This window comes from Zeus faber, assembly GCF_960531495.2.
Source record: "Zeus faber genome assembly, chromosome: 2".
In the NCBI taxonomy this organism is placed as follows: Eukaryota; Metazoa; Chordata; class Actinopteri; order Zeiformes; family Zeidae; genus Zeus; species Zeus faber.
This window is the reverse complement of record NC_137189.1, coordinates 9281315-9301965: the sequence shown is the minus strand read 5'-3', so window position 1 is coordinate 9301965 and position 20651 is coordinate 9281315. Positions and strand designations below refer to the sequence as shown.

Here is a 20651-nt window from a genome sequence, read left to right as displayed (position 1 = left end):
ACGGAGTTCTAAGAACTAGGATCGTCCCTACAGTAGTGCCTGCAGCGCAGACACAATATAAGGGACGGTTCTTCCAAAAAGTCCTTAGAACGATGAAAAAAGTTCCTGCAGCGCAAAAACGCACGATTTTGCGATACATTAAGTATTACGATTACATTTGTCGCAATATTTCACATTTATTTTAGGTCAATTATAACACCTGTTACACGCAAATAAATACATCTACAAAAAAAACACAGATTCATTCATTCTTTCAAACCATTCTTTTAAAATGAGATATGTATATATTGATTGTATTAGATGTACAGAACATATGTTCCGTTCCGAAACATGTATATTTTTCATTAAATAAACGCAGGAATATCTACGATATAATTACAGCCAGGGTCCGCGCGCGATCCTGTCACGGTTCTTGCATGGGTCAGCCACGCAATCGTTGGTCTGCCTGGGCTCTGTCATGCTCCAGGTGTCCTCTCCAAGTTGCTCCGACTGTACGTGAGGACGCTGAGTCAGTTTCAACTTTTTAATTTGACATTTTTCAATCCTGGGCGTGCACTTCATAATCTTGTTCACTGATCTTTTTTTTTCAGCGATGCACGACTGATGATTATTTTTTCTCCAAAATGCTGCTTCTACCTTTTTTCAGCTAGAAAATAAGAAAAAAATGAATGTCCTCCGTCCCTATACTGTTTTGATTGATTCCTGTGATTGTTTTCTGCTCATCATTTTTCTTTCTTCAGCGCGGGGTTTATCGACTTCTCTTTGCTGTGATTAATTACATGTTACTTTATCTCTTTTTGCACTGCTCCTCCCCCTCTCATTTCTCGGGAGATTCCTTATCGTTTTATTCAGAATAAGACCCTTTTCCCCCCACCTGTCCCTACTGAAAACACTCTCCCCCACTTCCCTCAGTCCAGTATTTTTTTTCTTCCCTCCTTTTTTTTTGCTTTTTATTTCTTGAGGCTTCCTTCTATCGATCTTCCTTGTGGAGATAACACACACTGGTCATTGACTGACTTTGGCCTTAACCCCACTTTACACTGAATCCAACAAACAACAACAACCCATTCAAGTCCCATTCATTTCTATTGTGTGTGGGAAAGTGCAAGATTTTCTGCATCCGGTCCGGAAGGTGGTGAAAGTTCTTCCAACTAATTTCAGTACGATCGGGTTCAGCACTATTTTATTTGTGACTTCTGACATTTTTTCCCACAAACCTTATTTTGCAATAGTGACACGATAGTGACGATTACGTACTAGTGCATGTGTACTAAGACCTGAGCACCTACGTACCTTACAAACGACAACTCACTGGAAGTGCCATTAATTCCTACGGGAAGTGAGATTTCCACATCCGATCGTGGTTCCGGAATCTGTTGATTTTTCAACTCTTGCGTCAAATTTTGTATCTGACAGGACAACCGGAAGGCAAATTTTCAACTTTTTGCGAAAGCCAGACATATGCATTATGATGGAGCCACTAGAGGGGGGGATTCCAACAGTCAGATCGGTTTTAGTGGATAAGATTCAGTGTAAATCCCACTTCATTGATTTCTTATGTAGAGTCGGAAACTGCATGCAGAACCCACCGAACCTCTGTAAGTTGCAGGGTCTGCATTGAAATGTTGTGGATCTGACAGGTATAACCGGAAGTCACTTTTTTATCTGAAACAATTTCTCCAAAAATCCAGACGCACTACGTCAATGCCCACTACGGGGGGGGACGTTTTTCAGATTCAGTATATAAAATAATGATGTGTCTTCTTTTATTTTTATTAATGAATTATGTGAATTTTCTATTTTTTCACTCTTCGCAAATAAAGCTGAAGTTGGAAATTCTGATGACCAGGAGGGGGTAGGTTCCAACAGCCGGATGGGCTTTCGGATCGGGCATTAAACCCGAATCGCTTCACCCCAAACGTCCAACAAACTTGTCTCAAGTTTTTTCTGCCTCCACCTCCAGACCCACCGACGGTGGAGCCGGTAGCCATGGAGATGCGCCAGGGCCTGGGGCGTCCCGTGGTGATGACGTGCCGGGTGCTGCGGGCGCACCCGTCCCGCGTGCTGCGCTTCGAGTGGCTTCTGTCCAACCGGCTGATCCACGCCGGGGCCTTCACCGAGCAGAAGGACGAGACGGAGTACACCATCCGCAGCCTGAGCCGCGACGGCTGGGGAGAGTACACCTGCAATGTCATCAATGAGGCTGGGGCTGGCAAGTGCACCTTCCATGTCACAGGTGAGGAAACAAGTTTCAAAATCCCAAATAAGAGATGAGCAAAATCGCCATTTTTACCACCAGATTTGTGCGATTCCTTACATCTACACATCCCAAATAAATATATAAGGAATCGTACTAATCTGGTGGTAAAAATGCAGATTTTGCTCATCCAAATTTTAATTGCAAAATCAAAAGATCTTACAGAATTCTTTAGTTTGGGTGTGTAGATAACCCAAATATTAAAATTCATAAAAGGGGATTTTTATCATACATATTTGAAAATTTAAAATTGGAAAATTATTACAGATTATGAAATGTACAAAGTTTATGAAATTTACATACTTTCCTTGTTATAGGTATAAAAATGTCTTTATTTTGGACACATAGCTATTAAGAATATAAAAATGTAAGTGATAAAAATGTGTTTTATTTCTCATAGCATTGAAAAAAGCCAACAATTTTGAAACAGACAGTTTAGAAAATTTTCAACGTTTTTTGTTTTGGACAATTAAATATAAAATATTTTTAAAAAGTGCTAAAAATGTGATTTGAAATGTAGAAAATGCTCATATTTTCTTTTAAAACAGCCAGAGCCTCCTCCATTACGCATCCATTGATTTCCTACAGATCTGGCCATGTACGTGTCAGCTCCTCAATTCCAGCTGGCGTGATTTACCTATTATGGGGTGTGTTCCTTAGATGGCTGCAATTGGTTATTTACAAGGAAACCACAAACACTAATCAGATCTCCTATTCAGAGCAAAACGACAAAGTGTAATATAATGACCAATTTCCGTCCATTTTTCCACCAAACAAAACCTCTGTGATATCACAACCGGAAGAGGCTGGCGGTGATTTTCTGCTTGTTGTTATTGTTGTTGTTTTTTATGGCAGCACCAGATTAGTTTGGAAACCAGAGGCCAAATTTCAATCTCCCAGACCTCGCATTAGAGCGAGGGAGCTGCGGGGTGGGACGGAGGAGTATTTGTCACTCTTTCCTTCCCCCATCTAACCCCTTTGGAGGCCACCGCTCTATCTATCTAGCCATCCATCTATTTATCTATCTATCTATCTTCTCTCTCTCTCCATCGCCATCCTTTAAACCGTCCCCATTCCTCCTCTCTCTCCATCTCTATTTGTTCTTCATCTTCGGGTCAATCGTCTGCATTTTTTTTCTGCATTTCTCTCCCTCACTCACTCTCTCTCTCTCTCTCTCTCTCTCACTCTCTCTCTCTCTCTCTCTCTCTCTCTCTCTCTCTCTCTCTCTCTCTCTCTCTCCCATGTCGTTCCTTCTTTCGGCCTGTCAGCTGAGTGTGTGAGCTGGGGGGGCGTGGGCTGAAGAGATGAACGCACCTCTCACGTCAGCGTTATCTATCAGTCCTCCCAGAGTGAAAACAGGTAGAGCGGAGGGGGAGAGCAGATTGTGTCCTCCAGCCGTTTGTTTTCTTCAGCCTCACCTCCCTCCCTCCAATTTCCTGCAACCTCTCACCACCCCTCCATCCCTCCCTCCCAGTGCTCCAGATTCCCACCATCTGGTTCTCGGCGGCTGCCAAAGGTACGGAGGCTCCTTTAGTCGCGCCCCGGGTGCAGGAGCACGGTGCTTAAAAATCAGCTCTGGCTCCTTCCCTCCTCCATCGCTCCATCCATCCTCCATGAAATCTGATGTGCCCCCCTTTTTTCACCCTCTTTTCTTATCCTGAAAGATTTCCAATTCCAATTTGTCTCCTGGAACTCTATAGCCACTAAAATGGGGGATGATCATAACGTCACCCCGTTAAGAAAGTCAACTGGCCACCCAACAGGCCAGGTTACCAGTTGAGTTGCCAGTTGGGTTGTTTGTTTTGATGTTGTGGAAACTTAACCGTGGAGATTTTTTCTCCTCCTGTAGAGTATCTCTATAGGAGTTTTTCGGGTGGTTTGGGGGGATAATACAACCATATTAGTCAGCAGTTTTGGCAGGTCTATTAAACAGAGGAACAAGCGTCAACATGCCACCGACACACACACACACACACACACACACACACACACACTTGGTTCATCTTGGTTGTATGCCAACCAAGATGAACCAAGCCCTCTCTCAGACATGCATCAGGCCATCCAAAGATAGATGGATACATCCAACAAAGCTCTTTATTTTGGACATTCTGTATATTTATGAAAAACATATTAAAAATAAAGTGCTCAAAATTATAGTTTACTCATAAATATTTAAAAATGAAACCTTTGCCTGACTCACAAAACTTTATTTTGTTACCCCCCAGTATTATAAATAATAAAACATATCAGTCGGCAGGTTTGGCCTCGGGCCTCGACAGGTCGATTAAACGGAGCAACATCATACATAGCAGCAGAGATAAACCCTCCCTCCCTCTCACACCTTCATCCCTCCATTCAAAGATACTGTAGATGGATGGATGGAGGGATGGATAAAAACCCTCTTGCCTCCCCAAGCGGTGGCGTGCCTGTGCATGGAGTCTCGTGTGCCAGGCGGCAGGGACATCTGTGGAGAAGACGGGGAGTTGGCAGCCATGGCCAAATTGGCCATTAAATAAATAATAATGCCGTAGGTTAGATTCCCGGTAGGGATGTAATCTGCACCGCTGAGCGCTGGCACCGAGTCTCAGCACTGCTCCTTAGACTAGATTTATCCTTTGGAATTAACAATAGGATCACCAGAACAAATAGCAGTACTTAGAAGAATTGGTGTTTCAAATGATATGATATGATTTCATCTAATACTGTAGAAATGAGAAAAATAGGAATGAGAAAAATGAAACATTTCAACGAATGGAAACTATAAAAAACATATCTTCAACAGAAGGCTGTTTTCCTTTTCTTTTTCTGCAATCAAACAAGGGGTTCTAACCTCAGAGACCCCCTTAAATCACCTTATTCAATCTGAGAACCCCTATTTATAAGACGCAATGCAGGTAATTTGCATGTATTTATTAGCCGTCAGCGGACCTTTTTGTCTAAACTGGTTCGATTTTCATGGTATAGAGAGTGAGGTTTTTACACATTGTAACATATACTCATGGATTTTGTTAAATGTATATGAACATGCATTGATGTGGACTTTGGAGCCAATATTTGGCTATTAGGAAACATACGTCTCAAATCGCCCAAGTGCTCCTGACCACTCCTGTGAACTCTGCGCAGCCCATCTTGAGGGACTAATCCCCCAGGTTGGGAAACACTGAATCAGAGGGTGAATTTGAACATACAATAGAAACAATGGAAACTAAATTTGTTTCTCATTGTGTGAGTCATTTTTTTTTTTACATTAAAGTGAGAAATGAGGAAGACGTGATGTAGGGAATCTGCGGAGTGTGCTTGACTGATATTGAAATGTCATTGTAGTCCTTCGCACTCGCATAGATTTTCACTTTTCTTTTTCCTTTCTTTATTTTGTTCTTGTTACTGCTGTACATTATAATCCAGATATCAAAGGCTTGTGGCGGTGATGGCCGAATAAAATGGTTAGTTGCTGCATTCCCCTTGTAATATTCACTCCCTCTCCTTCACTTACACAAAATCTTAAAGTCAATAACTAATTCAACATATTTGACAATTATTTTAAAAGTTTTAGAGTTTGGGCATAAACGCTCTCCACACAAAAAAGTTTTAGAAATTATCTGGAATTTACTTCCATCACACCGCTCATTCGTTCCCATTCATCTTATTGCTGAGCATTGATTGATTTTTGGTATACTTATTTCTGCTCTTATTTAAGATGGACGGATGGATGGATGTTGGGATGGATGGATGTATAAATAGATAGATATACAGACAGACAGACAGACAGACAGACAGATAAAAACACTAATAATAATAAATATAGCTGCAGGCAGCAAAATATAGGGTCCAGTTTAGTCATGTTGGGTGCGCTTTACAGTTTCCCGGGTTCTCTGAAACGCAGCACGATTTCTCGAGTTCACTTGAGCATAAGCTCCCCCTGCTCTGTCGTCTCCTGGTTGCTTGTCTCACGGAGCAACCACTATGCGGTCTATACGGCGCAACCCTCCTGTCTTTCAAACAACTGTCCGTGTTTGGACGTTCAATCTGTACATTTATCTGTACATTTATATTAAATAATATGATGATGTCATAAAGCGTCTTACTGTATATCTCATCTCGTTTGTTTTCGAACGAGACGTGTGATGTGTCAGTACACCAAGACCAGCTGAACATTTCAGGTCAAATTTGTTTGGTTATTCACTAATATCTGCTCTGTATGTGGATCGATTTGGATGAAACTTCAACAACGAGGTCTTTGTGACAGCGCGGTTCAAACTAGACGCAACCATGTTCATGTGTTATGCGGAAGCTGGTGTTCCAGATAGTTTTTTGGCTTCAAAATTCAGAGAATTTTTCCCGAACAATAACAGTAAGGGGCTGCCGAACAAGCGGCTGCTTGTGGGCTGGACCTCTTATAAAGGTAATTGCCAGTGATAATAAATTAAATTGTGTTTACTTCATTTGGAATTGACTTAAACAGAAGCGCCTTCATTGGCCCTGTTGCACCTTTTGTTTTTATCACTATGCATGTTTCTTCATTGTTTATTTTTCTTCTCTTGAAATGAGCAACTAGACTCCACTCAATGAATCCACCGCGAAATAACCTTGTAACCTGTCTATTCCTGGGGATGACTAATTTTCAAACCTCTGCAGGAGAAAAAGTCAAGTTCACGTAACGTTAATTTTTATTTCACACATTTCCTGCACAAGTAAACTCAACATGCTTCTCATAAAATTACCAAAAACGGTATGATTTAAATAGAACAAAATAAAAAAGTAAAAATCCATATATGCATTTATTACCAACAGATGTACAAAGTACAATATAAAGTCCACTGTGCTCCCACCCACACACCAAATAAAATGGAAAATATTAACCATAACATCTTGATACACTTAAAATTGTCTTAAAAGTTAAAAGTAAGTACATTTGGACCCGAGTAAAGTAAAGCAAAACCCTTCTTTATTTTATATATTATCACTTTTATTATTATCTTTTTTTTTTACATTTTTGTATTCATTTTTTAAGGGTCAGGGGGAGGTTAAAAATAGACCTTCAATGGAAATTCTGTTTAACCAATCATACAATAACAAATGATAATACTAATAATACTACTACTAATAATAATAATAATAATAACAATAATAATAATAAATCCATACATCCATAAATCATGAAAAAAAAAAAGTGACATATAGCCACGGACTACTTTGCCGTCCCAAAGGCTATTTGGGTGTCCATCATCTTTAAAGTGCTATAGTTAAACCCCCCCTGTTCCTGTTCCTGTTCCTGTTGCTGTTCCTGTTCCTGTTCAAACGGAGAAGGAGGAACAGCGCAGTGACAGTGATGGATGAACAGTAATGACTGACGTGATACACAGCGTACGGGCGTACAAGCCGTGTTCCCAGTGATCTGTCTGGGAAGCCGTCAGCCTTGAAGGACACACGCTCCTTATTCTTTTTCTATTCTATTTTATTCTATTCTTTATTTTTTTTTTAACCTGTGCTGTCAGCATGCTGGGCATACAACACAGAGTATTTGTATGCTATTGCATGGAGACATAGTTAGTCTGCAAGTGGAGTTCAACTTCTCAACCTGCAATGCAACCATTTATTAATTCTTAAATCATCAAGAACTGCTGCAATAACGCTGTCCTGTGAACGACCTGTAGAATGACACGAGCACAGTTTTTGGTTATACAGAACCACCACCAACCCCCCTGTTTGGTGAACTATTTTACCGTGTTTTGGTCTATGAACAACTAATCACTACTCCAAGATTCACCACAGGTGAGACGAATAAACACAGAACCAAACAACAACATGTACATGGAAAAACATAAACATGGAGACAAACAACAACGTGTACATGGAAAAACATGAACATGGAAACAAATAACAACATGTACATGGAAAAACAAAAACATTGGACGACAACATGTATTGAAAAAATAGTTGCAACAGCAACTGGTCACGTGATCGCTTCCTGTCATAGTTATGGCAGTAAATGAGGACGAAGCGTAAATGAGGACGTAAGCCCCCCCCCCACCCGATGCCGACAGACCGCCAGATATATGGGCACTCCACAAACCCCCGGCACTCGGGGAACCCGTCGCAGAGAAGCCGCAGCGGGAGCAGAGGCCGACAGCCGCCCCCCGCATCCTAACCCACACCCACAACAGCAAGCGGCCCCCCAGGGGCCATGGAAGGCGCCCAGCAGCACTCTTCGCAACCCCGTCAGGTCGCAACATGCCAGAAACCACCATGCGCAAGCTGCCAGGACTCGGGCTCACCCTGCTGCCCCCGGCCAACCACGCCACTACACCAACGCACCATCGCCCCACCAACCCGGAAAACCCCAGTGCTCAATATGTGCTGTTGGCAAGTGCAGTTAAAATTACAGGGTGTGGGGTTGCGAGTCCGCCAAGCAACTTGAACCCGAATTACTCGCACCCCTCCTGCCCCACAAACCCTGGTCTGGTGGAGTGTTGTTCAGAGTAGGATTTATGTGCCAGTGTATGTGTTCTAGGCTAATATGAGTGGAATTAAAATTTTGGTACGGAAGAGAAGCATGTCGGGGCAGGAGCATGACAGGTAAGATCGTAGCCCCCTGCCACATCCCGACCCACATAGCTCGAACCCCACCCGTCCTGCAAACCCGAGGACTATTGTGTGGTGTATGTACTGAGTATGAGTTTTGGCACTGGCAGAGATAGGCGAAGCGCAACCAAATCAACAGGCGCAGCAGGCCGGGAAGTGACCATGCGGTCCTTCTCCCCGGACCCGACCACGCCATGGCACGCCCACATCCCGTACCCGGAGGCACACAATGCACAACGACCAGCCACGGGCACAGAGCAGCCCGCCATGCGCCTCCGCCATGCCGGACAGCACCGCTCCCCCATCAGACCCCTAGTCAGCCTCCAGCCCCTGCGCATGCGGACCACAGAACAGAGGGCGGCAAACGGCCCCACCACCCACAGCCCACCCCCTCAGCGATGAGCGCCCCGCACACTGAGAGGTGTGTGGGGCGCCAGAGGACAGGTACCCAGGCAACCTGGTGCGACGAAGGAGACCACATGGGGAGCCCTGCGCCAAGCACACCCAGCCATTCTATTAAATTCTTTACTATTATATTCTATACTGTTCTGTTCTGTTCCACGAAGCCCACTCACCATGATTATACAATACACGACAAAGTTCTCAGTATGCTCTTCTTTTTTGTTTCAAAATGCAGAGGAACTTGGAGAAAGCCACTTATCTCCACCTGTAAAAAAAAAAACGATAACAACAACAGTAGTTGTTGTGGTTCCCTGTATCACTCTGAACACCCCTGGAAAGTTAGTCCATGTGGTGTTTATTCCAAATATACGGTTCAGTCAAGGACACAGTTGCCGTGACATTTTGTTTAGCACGACGGCTCAACTCCCCCCGGAGGTCAATCGCTTATACAAGAGCAGGATTAAATAGTGGAAAGAGTGGGTTTTTTTAATGGTCCACCTTATTTTTTATTTAAAAAAATTCTAACTCTTGAATTGATTTATGAATGTAATTATTTTAATTAAATTTAAATGTATTTATTGGTTTCCTTTTTTTCTCTTTGTAACATGCCGTAAAATTGTTCTACACATTAAATTTTTAATTTTAATTTTTTTAAATAATTTTCTTATGAGATTAGTCACATGAAAGTACTTTTCACCAAAATAGTGTAAAAAAAATTACAGTGACCCAAAGATAAATCACATTAAATAATGAATCAACATTTAAAAGCACTTTTAAAACATTGTACATTTTTTTGTTAGGTGTTCTTGGGTTGCTTAAGCGGCCCCAGTAAATTGAAATTATATACATATATTTTTATGTGCTTTCTCTTTATGGCATTTATAGAAGCACTGCTGAAATTTCCCACTTGAAAAGCTATGTACATCGATAAGCATTACATCCATTGCCCATGTGCATATAACGGGAATTAATGATCTATATTTGACCTGGACTTTATAGAGACCAAGAATATCTGGATTTTTCTGGCCAGCGGTCTGATGGAATTATACGCTCATTGACAGCGTTAATGACAGCAATGATAGAATCAAGGTTTACATTTGTGTTAGCTCAGTGATTCCTTCAGTTTTAATTACATTAAAGGCACTTCAAGAGGTTTTCCAATATTTATTCCAATATTTAAGTGTTTCACCGCACTGTCTGAGGAATTAATTTACATATGATACATCTTCATCTCATTGATGTGCATCTGGAAAACCTTGAATTGCTTTTGATAAGTCCACGTCATTTCATAATCTGTTTAAAGTGGTATCTTTTTATAATCTCATCTGGATATAAAAATGTATATTCCATAGAAACGTACTTAGATATCCTTTCTTAAGATTGTTTTGGTGTTTATTCCAACTTAAATCCCACCTCATAGCTATTTGTTTTCTGCGCCACCAGCTGCACTTGTAAGATAGGAGTATTTTTCAGGATGTGCATGGAGCAGAGCGCTTCAATGGTCCCAAAATTCTGACACAAACTCTACCGGACCAGGGAAATTTGTCTCAAGATCTGATTCGAACCAGCCATTTTGGAACCGACGCCATTTAATTTCTGCAGAAATGTAAATTTGGCCCAAATGGCCTATTGGCAGATGTTGACTGTCAATGATTTCAATCCTAATGAATACTTGTCTAATGAAAAAGCTCAGCAAAATATTCAGTCTGTACCTCACGCATAAACTTAAAGTTGACAGCACCCCTTTAAAGTAGTCTCCTTTAAAGTACATGTCTATAGTCTCCAGTACCCTTTTAAAATACTCTCCAGGTCTCCACAACACTTTTAAAATACTCTGTGCTCCAAAGAGTATGTGTCTAAAGCCTCCAGTATCCTTTTAGGATACTCTGAGGGTTTACCTTCGCCAGCTGCGTGTTCAAACGTAAAGGTGGCTTCTGCCACAAGAGCCCACATCACACATCAGCCTAACACCACGGAGCAGAGCCAAGCATATGGCAGGACAAGATGTTCTTTTGAAGTCCGAGACATTATGCTCACATACCCTTTCAATGTGGGGAGAAGGCTGCAAACAAGGTCAAGTTTTGGCCTAAAGCGTGTTACCGAGCTCTCACGAGTCACTGCATTGTTTCAGAGGTTAGAAACAGGAGGAAGGAAATAAATCCATTACAGTTCATGTACAGTACATTTGATGTCTTTCTCCTGTGGTTGTATGTTCAACTCACCTGACCCTCTAGTGGGTTAGGGAACTCAACAGTTTGAGGTATTTACTGAGTAAAAGTAATGATGGAGAATAGAATATGTGATAAAATACTATAACAAAGAATAAGTGAATGTTGATTTTGTTAGAAAAGATTTTATTTAGGATAGATTCAAGATTCAAGATTCAAGATTTTTATTTGTCACATACATATACATACTTTCATACATATATGCAGTGAAATGTAATGCAACGCACCCGGTGATAGCACACAATATGTCCTAGGAAAAAATAAAAATATTTTTTTTTATTTCTAATAGACCGACTAACTGACTCCTAAAATGTAATACAGTAAGTTGAATATACAGTATATATAGGTAGGAGCTCATTTCCATCTTTGTATAATTAACATGAATATAGCTTTTCTGCAGGAGTAATGTTGCTCACGCATATAGAGTATATTGCAAGGTATTGGTTAAAGAACTGCCAATGTAAAACTTCTTGAAGTAATATTTGACTAGTTTTACTGTGCTGAGCGGAATTTGAAAATTCCTTAGTTAGTTTATTGCGCGAGGCATCGTGAAACTAAAAAGAAGATATATAAATACAGACATGAGGATACATATCATATAAATACAAGGATACATATTTAAACACATACATAAGGATACATATATAAACACATACATAAGGATCCATATCATATAAATACATACATAAGGATACATATTTAAACACATAGATAAGGATACATATCATACCAATGCATACATAAGGATACATATATTAATACATACATAAGGATACATATATAAATACATACATGAGGGTACATATCATATACAACATCCAAATATAAATAAACATACACATGGATACACATGGGTACAAAAATAAACATGAAATAAGTTGTAATGAGACAAAAGGGGCTAGGCTACATACAGTGTATTACTACACAAAGGCTGTTTAAGCACAGCAATCAAATAATGATAAAAGTAAAACATGTCATACTTCATGACAATGGCTAGACTTTTCTCCAACTGATTCAAATTAATTTAAAAGCTTAAAACATGGAAAGAAAAAACAATGTTATTTACTCGTACGTCTATTTGCTACACTGGTAACCATGACAACTGCCACGGTTAGTCGCTGACCCTTTATTTCTATCTGGAGGTATAAACTGTAATCTATACGAGACAATGGAGGTATTGAGCTGCCTCGTGTGAAATGGAAAATCAAAAATTATCGGAAAAAACAGCTTACTTGGGACACAGCAGCACTTCCAACCTTCTTTTTACGGTGGATAATAAATAGCCTTGGTCATCGTGATTATGTTCGTTTATTTCCACTGTAACATCAGTAGAAAGGGAATAAAGCACAGAAGCAGTTTACATATTGAATTCTTTTGCGACTAGTAGCTTGGTCTGGTGGTCGTCCCATCAATATAGTTCCTTCTTGAACGGAAAGCACAAAGTAGTATTGAATCAAAAGACGAATGGCACACTTTAGAGCCATTAAAAGCACATTGAAGCACATTGAATCTCAACAATATTTTAAAAAACAACCTTGTTTCATGACAGGGCCATTTCTGTACACGCTCCTCACTTTCATGTGCTTTCCTCCTGATGATTTTTATCTTATTGATGAATGAGCGTTTCCCCCCTTTTTCCCCTGGGATTAGAATATCGCATTTGTAAACAGCTCTATCCGTGGACAGGCGTCCCGATCTGCGGTCCGCCATCCAAATAATCATAAAGCATCATTAACCTGATTTATCGTCTAAAATGCAGAACAAAATGCCCCCGCCGCTTAATCCCGATTTATTTCCGTGGCCGATTATGGGATTGTTAAATTGATAAAAACCATCGAGTGGAATGACACTGCAAATCTGGATTTCCCTTTAAAATCACATTACTGATTTTTTTTTTACTTGATATTCTTCTCTTCTTTTTTTTTTTATGACCGTGGACATTGAAAGTGCATACGTTGTATAAGTGTGTGAATAAATCTGTCTGTAGTTCTTTTTTAATAATCGCCGTTCGCAGGTTTTAGTTCCCTCGTTTCTGAACGGAACAATGCCAATCAGAGCAGACGATAACGGAACTCAGAGCAGCAGAACAAAACACAACCCGGTCGCACTTCGAGTGATATTCACAACAGAAACCGCCCGAAATTGACATCGATTTTAGAGACGTCGTTGCCCAACTAATAAACAAATGCGTTGAAGGAAACAGGTTCCAACCCCCCGAAACGCTCCCCAACACTCCCACTCAGCTTCACTCTTCATCAACCAAAGTCGGAAAAACTCTCGGGCCTGGAAATAACTGAATGGGCACGGAGGGGCTGCAGTAATATTGATAAGCTTTTTTTGTTTTACCGGGTGGAGACGTTGACGCGCATGTACATGGTAGTGATGCAAGAGATCTTTGAAATGACTTGGGAGTCTGGAGTCACCCCCACAAGAGCCGTTCGTTCATTTGGGTTCGCGACTCCGTCAAAAACAAAACAAATCATTTTGACAGAATTCAACGATTCTTGTGAGAATTATGTTCGCAGCTCGCAGCCGAGCCCAGTCCTCTGACTCTCGTTTCACCGACTGGATGAAATGAAGGAAGAGCCTGAACTTCTGCCGCCACTCGTAAAAAGCTGAATCTCTGAGCAAAATTTATAAAAGTTTAGAAAAAGTTAACCTATTATATGTTAACCTACTTCTACAGTGTCCGTCTAAATTCTCCATGTGCAGCGCAGCTTACAGTGTAGCAAAGATTTTTACAAGAAGACACAACTTTCCCCTTCACTGCCGGTGACATTTGGACATGTCGATGTTGTTAAGGATCTTCGTTCTTTGTCTCATCTTTGGAAGAAAGGAATGAACCAAATGGAAAAGAAGTGGGGGGAGTTGACTTCCAAAACTTACGACCACACTTTTGGGTGAATATCCAGTCATCTTAGTTGACTATTTTTGGGGGCTTTTACATTTATATGTAGATCGATTCTGAGGAAACTAAATCTCAGATATGGTGGAATCTGTTTGAGTGGCTGCGCATGGCCCCTGGGAGCAAAGCTCCTTAATGGATGCAGGGTTGGACGGAAAATTTAAGTTCTTTTCAACTCCTTAACTCTTCACCCCTGGACCATAAGCGGAAGTCTTCAGAAGCTTGGGCTTTCGCGCTCTCTGTATTTTCCTCGGGGTTAGAGGGCTGGTGGGGGGAGGTTGTTAGGGGGTCGGGCTGGCGAAATGCGATCGAATGGGTCTTTTCCCTTCCAGCAGGCTGTGCAGAATCTCCACGCCGCCTGGATGCCTTCACACTTCTTCTCCAGTCCGAGAGGCGGGTGTGTGCTCCAACGGGTCTTTGGGATCGTTTGAAAGCATCTACGCCGGAGAACAACGCCGTCGTAGCTCATGGGTGACATAAGCTAGCTTGACAGGTTCCACGCAATCGCCCGGCGGACGTTAGCAAAGTTGCTACGGCTTCCTACAACCGCGCAGTTGATGGCTAATGATGGCATTTGAGCTAACAGGAGTTCTTGTACTTGTCTTTTCCGCGGCTATTAAAACTCACCCGCCTTGGGTTTTGTCAAGATACATTAAATCGGACAAGAAGGGATGGGAGTAAAGGAACGTGCGGTATTTTTGATTTTTTTTTTGACGCCATCGCAAAACCAGGAAGTGCTCTGGCAGGGTTTGTTGATTGTTGGTGCGCTCACCATGATCTTGAGTATTTATATTTATCCGCACTAGTGTCACTCCATTGAGATCGATTTAGACTAAACAATGAAATAAAAAATCCTCAGTCAAGGAGATGACACATAAAGGAAGATGCTGAAAAGGCTCAAAATACAACAAAAAAAAATGTCAAGACTGGATGGATTTTGATTTTCAAAGGGCCGCATCGAGAAGCTAATGAGCAGGTGAAAATACACTGCGTCGCGAATACGGCAAAACAACCAAATACTCATAGTTTCAGAAACTCAGCTGCCATCGTCTATTTCAGACAAACGTCAACGCGCAGCTGTCTTAATGACAAGAAATAATGGTGTTTTTTTTAATGTAAAGGAATAAGTATGGAAAAAAATGTGGAAAGTAAAACACGTGAAAGTAAAACACATAGTATAACCTGCTTTATCATCAGTACAAGACCCATGACTGAGTACTTTATACCTGAGATTATATATGAATGAGTCACACCCACCACCTGAATATGTCTCTATTTTCTTTTCCTTCACTGCCGCTGTAGTGACAAGAATTTTTGATCGTTCCGATTTGTCAAATACCTGTTTGGACGTCCATGTTTCTATGTTTCACTGGTGATCACCCACCCACCCCGCTGGAGAGGCAATCAGTCGTTGAAACCATGGTAAGATGGTCCCGGTGGGAATGCCGTGCTCTCGTCATCCCACAGGTCGTGGAAGTTAGAAGTTATCTCAAGGGGTTGTTGATCATTAATAAAGAGTGACAATTTGAACTCGCTGCTGACAGCACCAAAGAAAACTGTCAATGTTAGACAACAAATTTGCTGTATGTGAGAGTAGAGTTGTTCTAAAATCAGATTTCCATCGTCTACAAATCTATTAATTTATGCCTCCTTGCCTTGGCACATGGGCGGGGTGTATAAAACAAACACTTCCACTTTGAGGAGGACTTGTTTTTCATGTCAGCTCGGTATGACTATCGGGGTCTCTCTGCCGTAAAGGAACCGCATTCGTTTTAATTAAGGTTGTCTCATTAATATGCGCCCTCTCTTCTCTTTCCAGGCAAGGCCTACGCTCCAGAGTTCTACTACGACACCTACAGCCCGCTGTGGCAGAACCGGCCCCCGGTCTACGGCTTCAAGCTCCAGTGGACCCAGATGAACCCGAATGCCGTGGACCGCATCGTAGCCTACAGGCTCGGCTTCAGACAGGTATGACGCCCATCCAGTTTGTCAGTGTGTCTGTCTACCTTTCTGTCTGTCTGTCTTTCTGTTGTCTGCCAAAGCACTTCATCAAGAGGGATATTCAAATCATTAAGTGTAAGTTTACTGGAATTTGATGGAAACCCTGTTGTGCTTCCTTTATTGAGAGGTTTGAATTAGTGAAAGTAATAGGATGTATGGATGAATAGACTGGTAGTTGGGTAGGTATATAGACAGACGGACAGACGGACAGATGGACAGACGGAAAGACGGATAGACGGATAGATAGATAGATAGATAGATAGACAGATAGATAGATAGATAGATAGATAGATAGATAGACAGATAGATGAATACATAGATAGATAGACAGACAGACAGACAGACAGACAGACAGACAGACAGACAGGCAGGCAGGCAGACAGACAGGCAGGCAGGCAGACAGACAGACAGACAGACAGACAGACAGACAGACAGACAGACAGATAGATAGACAGATAGACAGATAGATAGATAGATAGATAGATAGACAGATAGATGAATACATAGATAGATAGACAGACAGGCAGACAGACAGACAGACAGACAGACAGACAGACAGACAGATAGATGAATACATAGATAGATAGACAGACAGACAGACAGACAGACAGACAGACAGACAGACAGACAGACAGACAGACAGATAGACAGATAGATAGACAGACAGACAGACAGACAGACAGACAGACAGACAGACAGACAGACGGATAGACGGATAGACGGATAGACAGATAGACAGATAGACAGATAGACAGATAGACAGATAGACAGATAGACAGATAGATAGATAGATAGATAGATAGATAGATAGATAGATAGATAGATAGACAGATAGATAGATAGATAGATAGGAGGACCATTTCTCTTTCTTCTAACAACAATAGACTCAAAGTTCCCAAACTTGACAATCTGTCCAGTTTAAGGGTTCCACTCAGAATACAAGACAATAACCCTGAATCATAGCTGCAGGGACTCTCCAAGATCCTCGGAAGAGTTTTGAGTTGAAAATATCTCAACTCAAGATAGATACTTGATTCCTCCGCGGGGGGAAATTGCATTGTCTCAAGTGAAGACTCTAAATGTAGGCATTGCACATAGGCGTTCACATGCTTTTTCCCTACAGCATTATTCAGGATGCTCGAAGACACTTTGCATCAGGATCACATGGAACGAAACAATGCATAAAGGAAACCTTTTAGAAGGCCGTGCGAGAGGGGGCGAGGCGGAGTCACGGATGTTGTTCTGGGAGAGAGAACTCCAGAAGTTAATACTGCTTTTGTCTGCCCATCCATAATTAGCGCCGCATTACCCCGAACACGCAACATTAGTCCATATCGTTCCTCCAGATACACGACTCTTTGTTCTTCTGCCGTCATCACTTCCACTCGGCCGGCTCGCGTTCACGCCGAGCGATTACAAGCACGCCAGGCGAGCGCTTCAGCGTGTTGGGCGAAGACTCGTTTGGGTATCGAAGAATAATGATGTTTTTGCGGAATTGCTTAGCATAGGCTTCCTCCGTCTTCCTTCCTCCTAACCGCTCGTTTGATGATTTATGGCGTGTGTCTTGAAAACCTCGTTTTGGACGAGTCGGCCTCAGCGGGACAAAGTCACCAAGAAGCCGAGAGGAGCAGCGAGCCGAGACGCCGCTGTGGATTTGGTGAATCGTCTTTGTCTTTGCTCCGAGGAAGAGGAATGGAGGGGGAGGGAGGAGGGGTGGAGGCGAACCCTGCGGAGAGGAAGCGCAAGTAAACTCCACAGATGACAGACAGTCAGCACTGATGGATGACTGGGCTGTTTTTCCATTTTTTCGGTCTCTGCCTCCTTCCTCTTCCCTCCATCCTCTGTATCCTTTCCCTATTTTTCTTTCTGTCTTTTCTCCGCCGTCTCTTTCTGTCCGTGGGGATGCAAAAACAAAGGGTCCGTGTGATGCCATTTTTCTTTCTTTACCTACAGCAGCTTTGTCTGTGGCTCCACCTTGAATTCATTTGAACGACGAATCGTACCAAAAATGAGTCTCAGGTTAAAAGATTTCCTTTAAGATTAACATTATTTATCCTTGCAGCGATGTAAGGTGCCAATTGGAAGCCGCTCTTAATGGCAGACTAAAAATTTAAACGCGTCATGCGTTTAGTTCAGAAAAATAACTGATGGATAAAAGGTAGAATTCATTATTCATTCATTCAATTTCTGTTTCTTTTAAGTGCTCCCACTCTTCTTTAGTTGCAGCTTGGATCCTAAATGTTGCACTACTGCCATAGAGCTCCCACTCATCAGCAGATCTTTTTTCATACATTCGATTAGGTAGCAATGCCCATATTAGGAAGCCACGCCCTTATTAGGAAGCTCCGCCCACCCGTTAAGCCGATCTCGCTCTATGTGAACCTTTGCAATTATCCCCCGTATTCGGCGCCAGTGAGTGAGTTTGCACGTGTCTCAAAGGACAACTCATGAATATTAATCAGGACAAGGCCAAGCCCTCTAGTTTCTGGGGACGATTGAGGAGCAAATTTATAAAGAAAAAATGGTTTACGGACATAAAATGTTGAGATTTAGGACTTTGGACCCCACAAAAGCCACCCCAATGTATTTAAAATTTGCGAAGAAAAAAATACATCTAAAAAGAAAGAAGTAGAGTAGCAGCCGAATCCGCCCCAGTTCTGCTAACTAAAACAGGAGCCTTGCCCAGACAGCTCTCTGTGTTCCCAAAGATTAATATCATTTCATTTTTGTTTCACCACCACTGTACCCCTCAAGGAAGCGAGCCCTGGGAAAAAAAAAAACTAACAAAAAAAAAAAAACAACACAATCTAAATAAACCGCTTTGTGTTTGTGTAGCCGCAGTGATTTTTCTGTCAACTCTCTCATCGGGTTTAGTTTGGTAATAAATTATGTTGTTGCTCGTGTGATTCGTTCCAACGTTGGGATCTGAAGCCCTGGAACGAAAAGCTCCTGCTTTACAGACTTGAAATAAACCTGCTTGAAAACCTGCCAAGGAAATACAGATATGTGCGCTTACTTTGTTATTTTATTTTTTATCTTACTGGTTGTTCCCTGCATTTCCACGGATTACCTGTGTCCATGTCCGTGTTCAAACTGAGCCGCAGCGATTCAGCAATCACATTAACATTTTAATCTTTTCCTGCTTTTTATTTTTTGCACTGAAAAGGGTTTATTCCTAACCACAAATATTCAAGCACAAAAATATTATAATAAAATAATATTTGTTATTATTTTATTGTATTAAATCATAGATAGATAGATAGATAGATAGATAGATAGATAGATAGATAGATAGATAGATAGATAGATAGATAGATAGATAGATAGATAGATAGATAGATAGATAGATATACTGTACATATACATATATTATTAAACCTTGAAAATATATATTATATTTATTCTAAAAAAATAATCAGATGATCTAAAAATCTCGAGAGGCTTTTTACAGTGTGACCATTATTTTCATCCTTTTTGGCATCCTTCTAAGATAAAGAAAAAAAAGAGATTTGCTGTAGGTAAAAAAAAAAGAAGACAAAAGGAGAGTAATGCATTACATTTTACTGTATATTTTATATTCCAGATTAGCTTCTACTATTCCTTTTTGATTAATGGCCAGATCCTTATCCGTGTGGGCAAGGCGGACGCTGGAAGATGAATGAGTTAAGTGCACCTAGAGAGGGGGGGGGGTGTATGAGATTGAAAAGTAGGGGAGATGGTAACGGCCGGAGGAAGGAGTGGGAGGGAGAAGGTCTCCGTTTGGTAAATAAATAAAATGCTGAGACACACCAGAGGTACAATAGTGAAAGCTCCGGCACGTGGACAGCTCCACTCCGACTCCATCCCTATTTATAGAGCGAGGGGCCGCCGCAGCTCCCCCTCCATCATTATCATTTCCCCCTCGCCGCCTTTATATTAACGCCCAGAAAACTGCTGCCAGACCCCGTGCAGCCGTAATGGATTGTTTGGTGTTATTGTCCGGAGCCTCCGTGAGAGAGGGAAAGGCGGCCCGGTCGAGAGAGGAAATGAAACTCTGGGAAGCACAAAGTAAAGAGCCGAATCTCCAAAACGAGGCTGACTTTCCACCACTAGATTCATGCGCTCCTCCGCATGGACGGCCGCTACATCACATCCCTGCCCTCTCTCTCTCTGCCGGCCAGGGGCTTCTCCTCCCTGTCTTTACCCGGATACATGTGGTGATGGAAGACTCTGAACAAACAATTTGTTCGTAGCGAACAAATCTTTTAAATGATTCAGGAGTCGGGAGTGACTCCGG

The 20651-nt window shown here is 41.7% G+C and overlaps 1 protein-coding gene across 1 annotated transcript in view; it reads left to right on the top strand.

Annotated features, from left to right (window-relative positions):
- LOC307248194 (MAM domain-containing glycosylphosphatidylinositol anchor protein 2) overlaps positions 1 to 20651 on the top strand; it is a gene marked incomplete at both ends in the record, with an annotated part of 228555 nt that overhangs the window by 161487 nt on the left and 46417 nt on the right. The window contains 2 exons of the mRNA XM_080024479.1: positions 1964 to 2236; positions 16194 to 16342. Coding sequence (XP_079880605.1) covers positions 1964 to 2236; positions 16194 to 16342 — 422 coding nt within the window. The remainder of the gene's footprint in view (positions 1 to 1963; positions 2237 to 16193; positions 16343 to 20651) is intronic.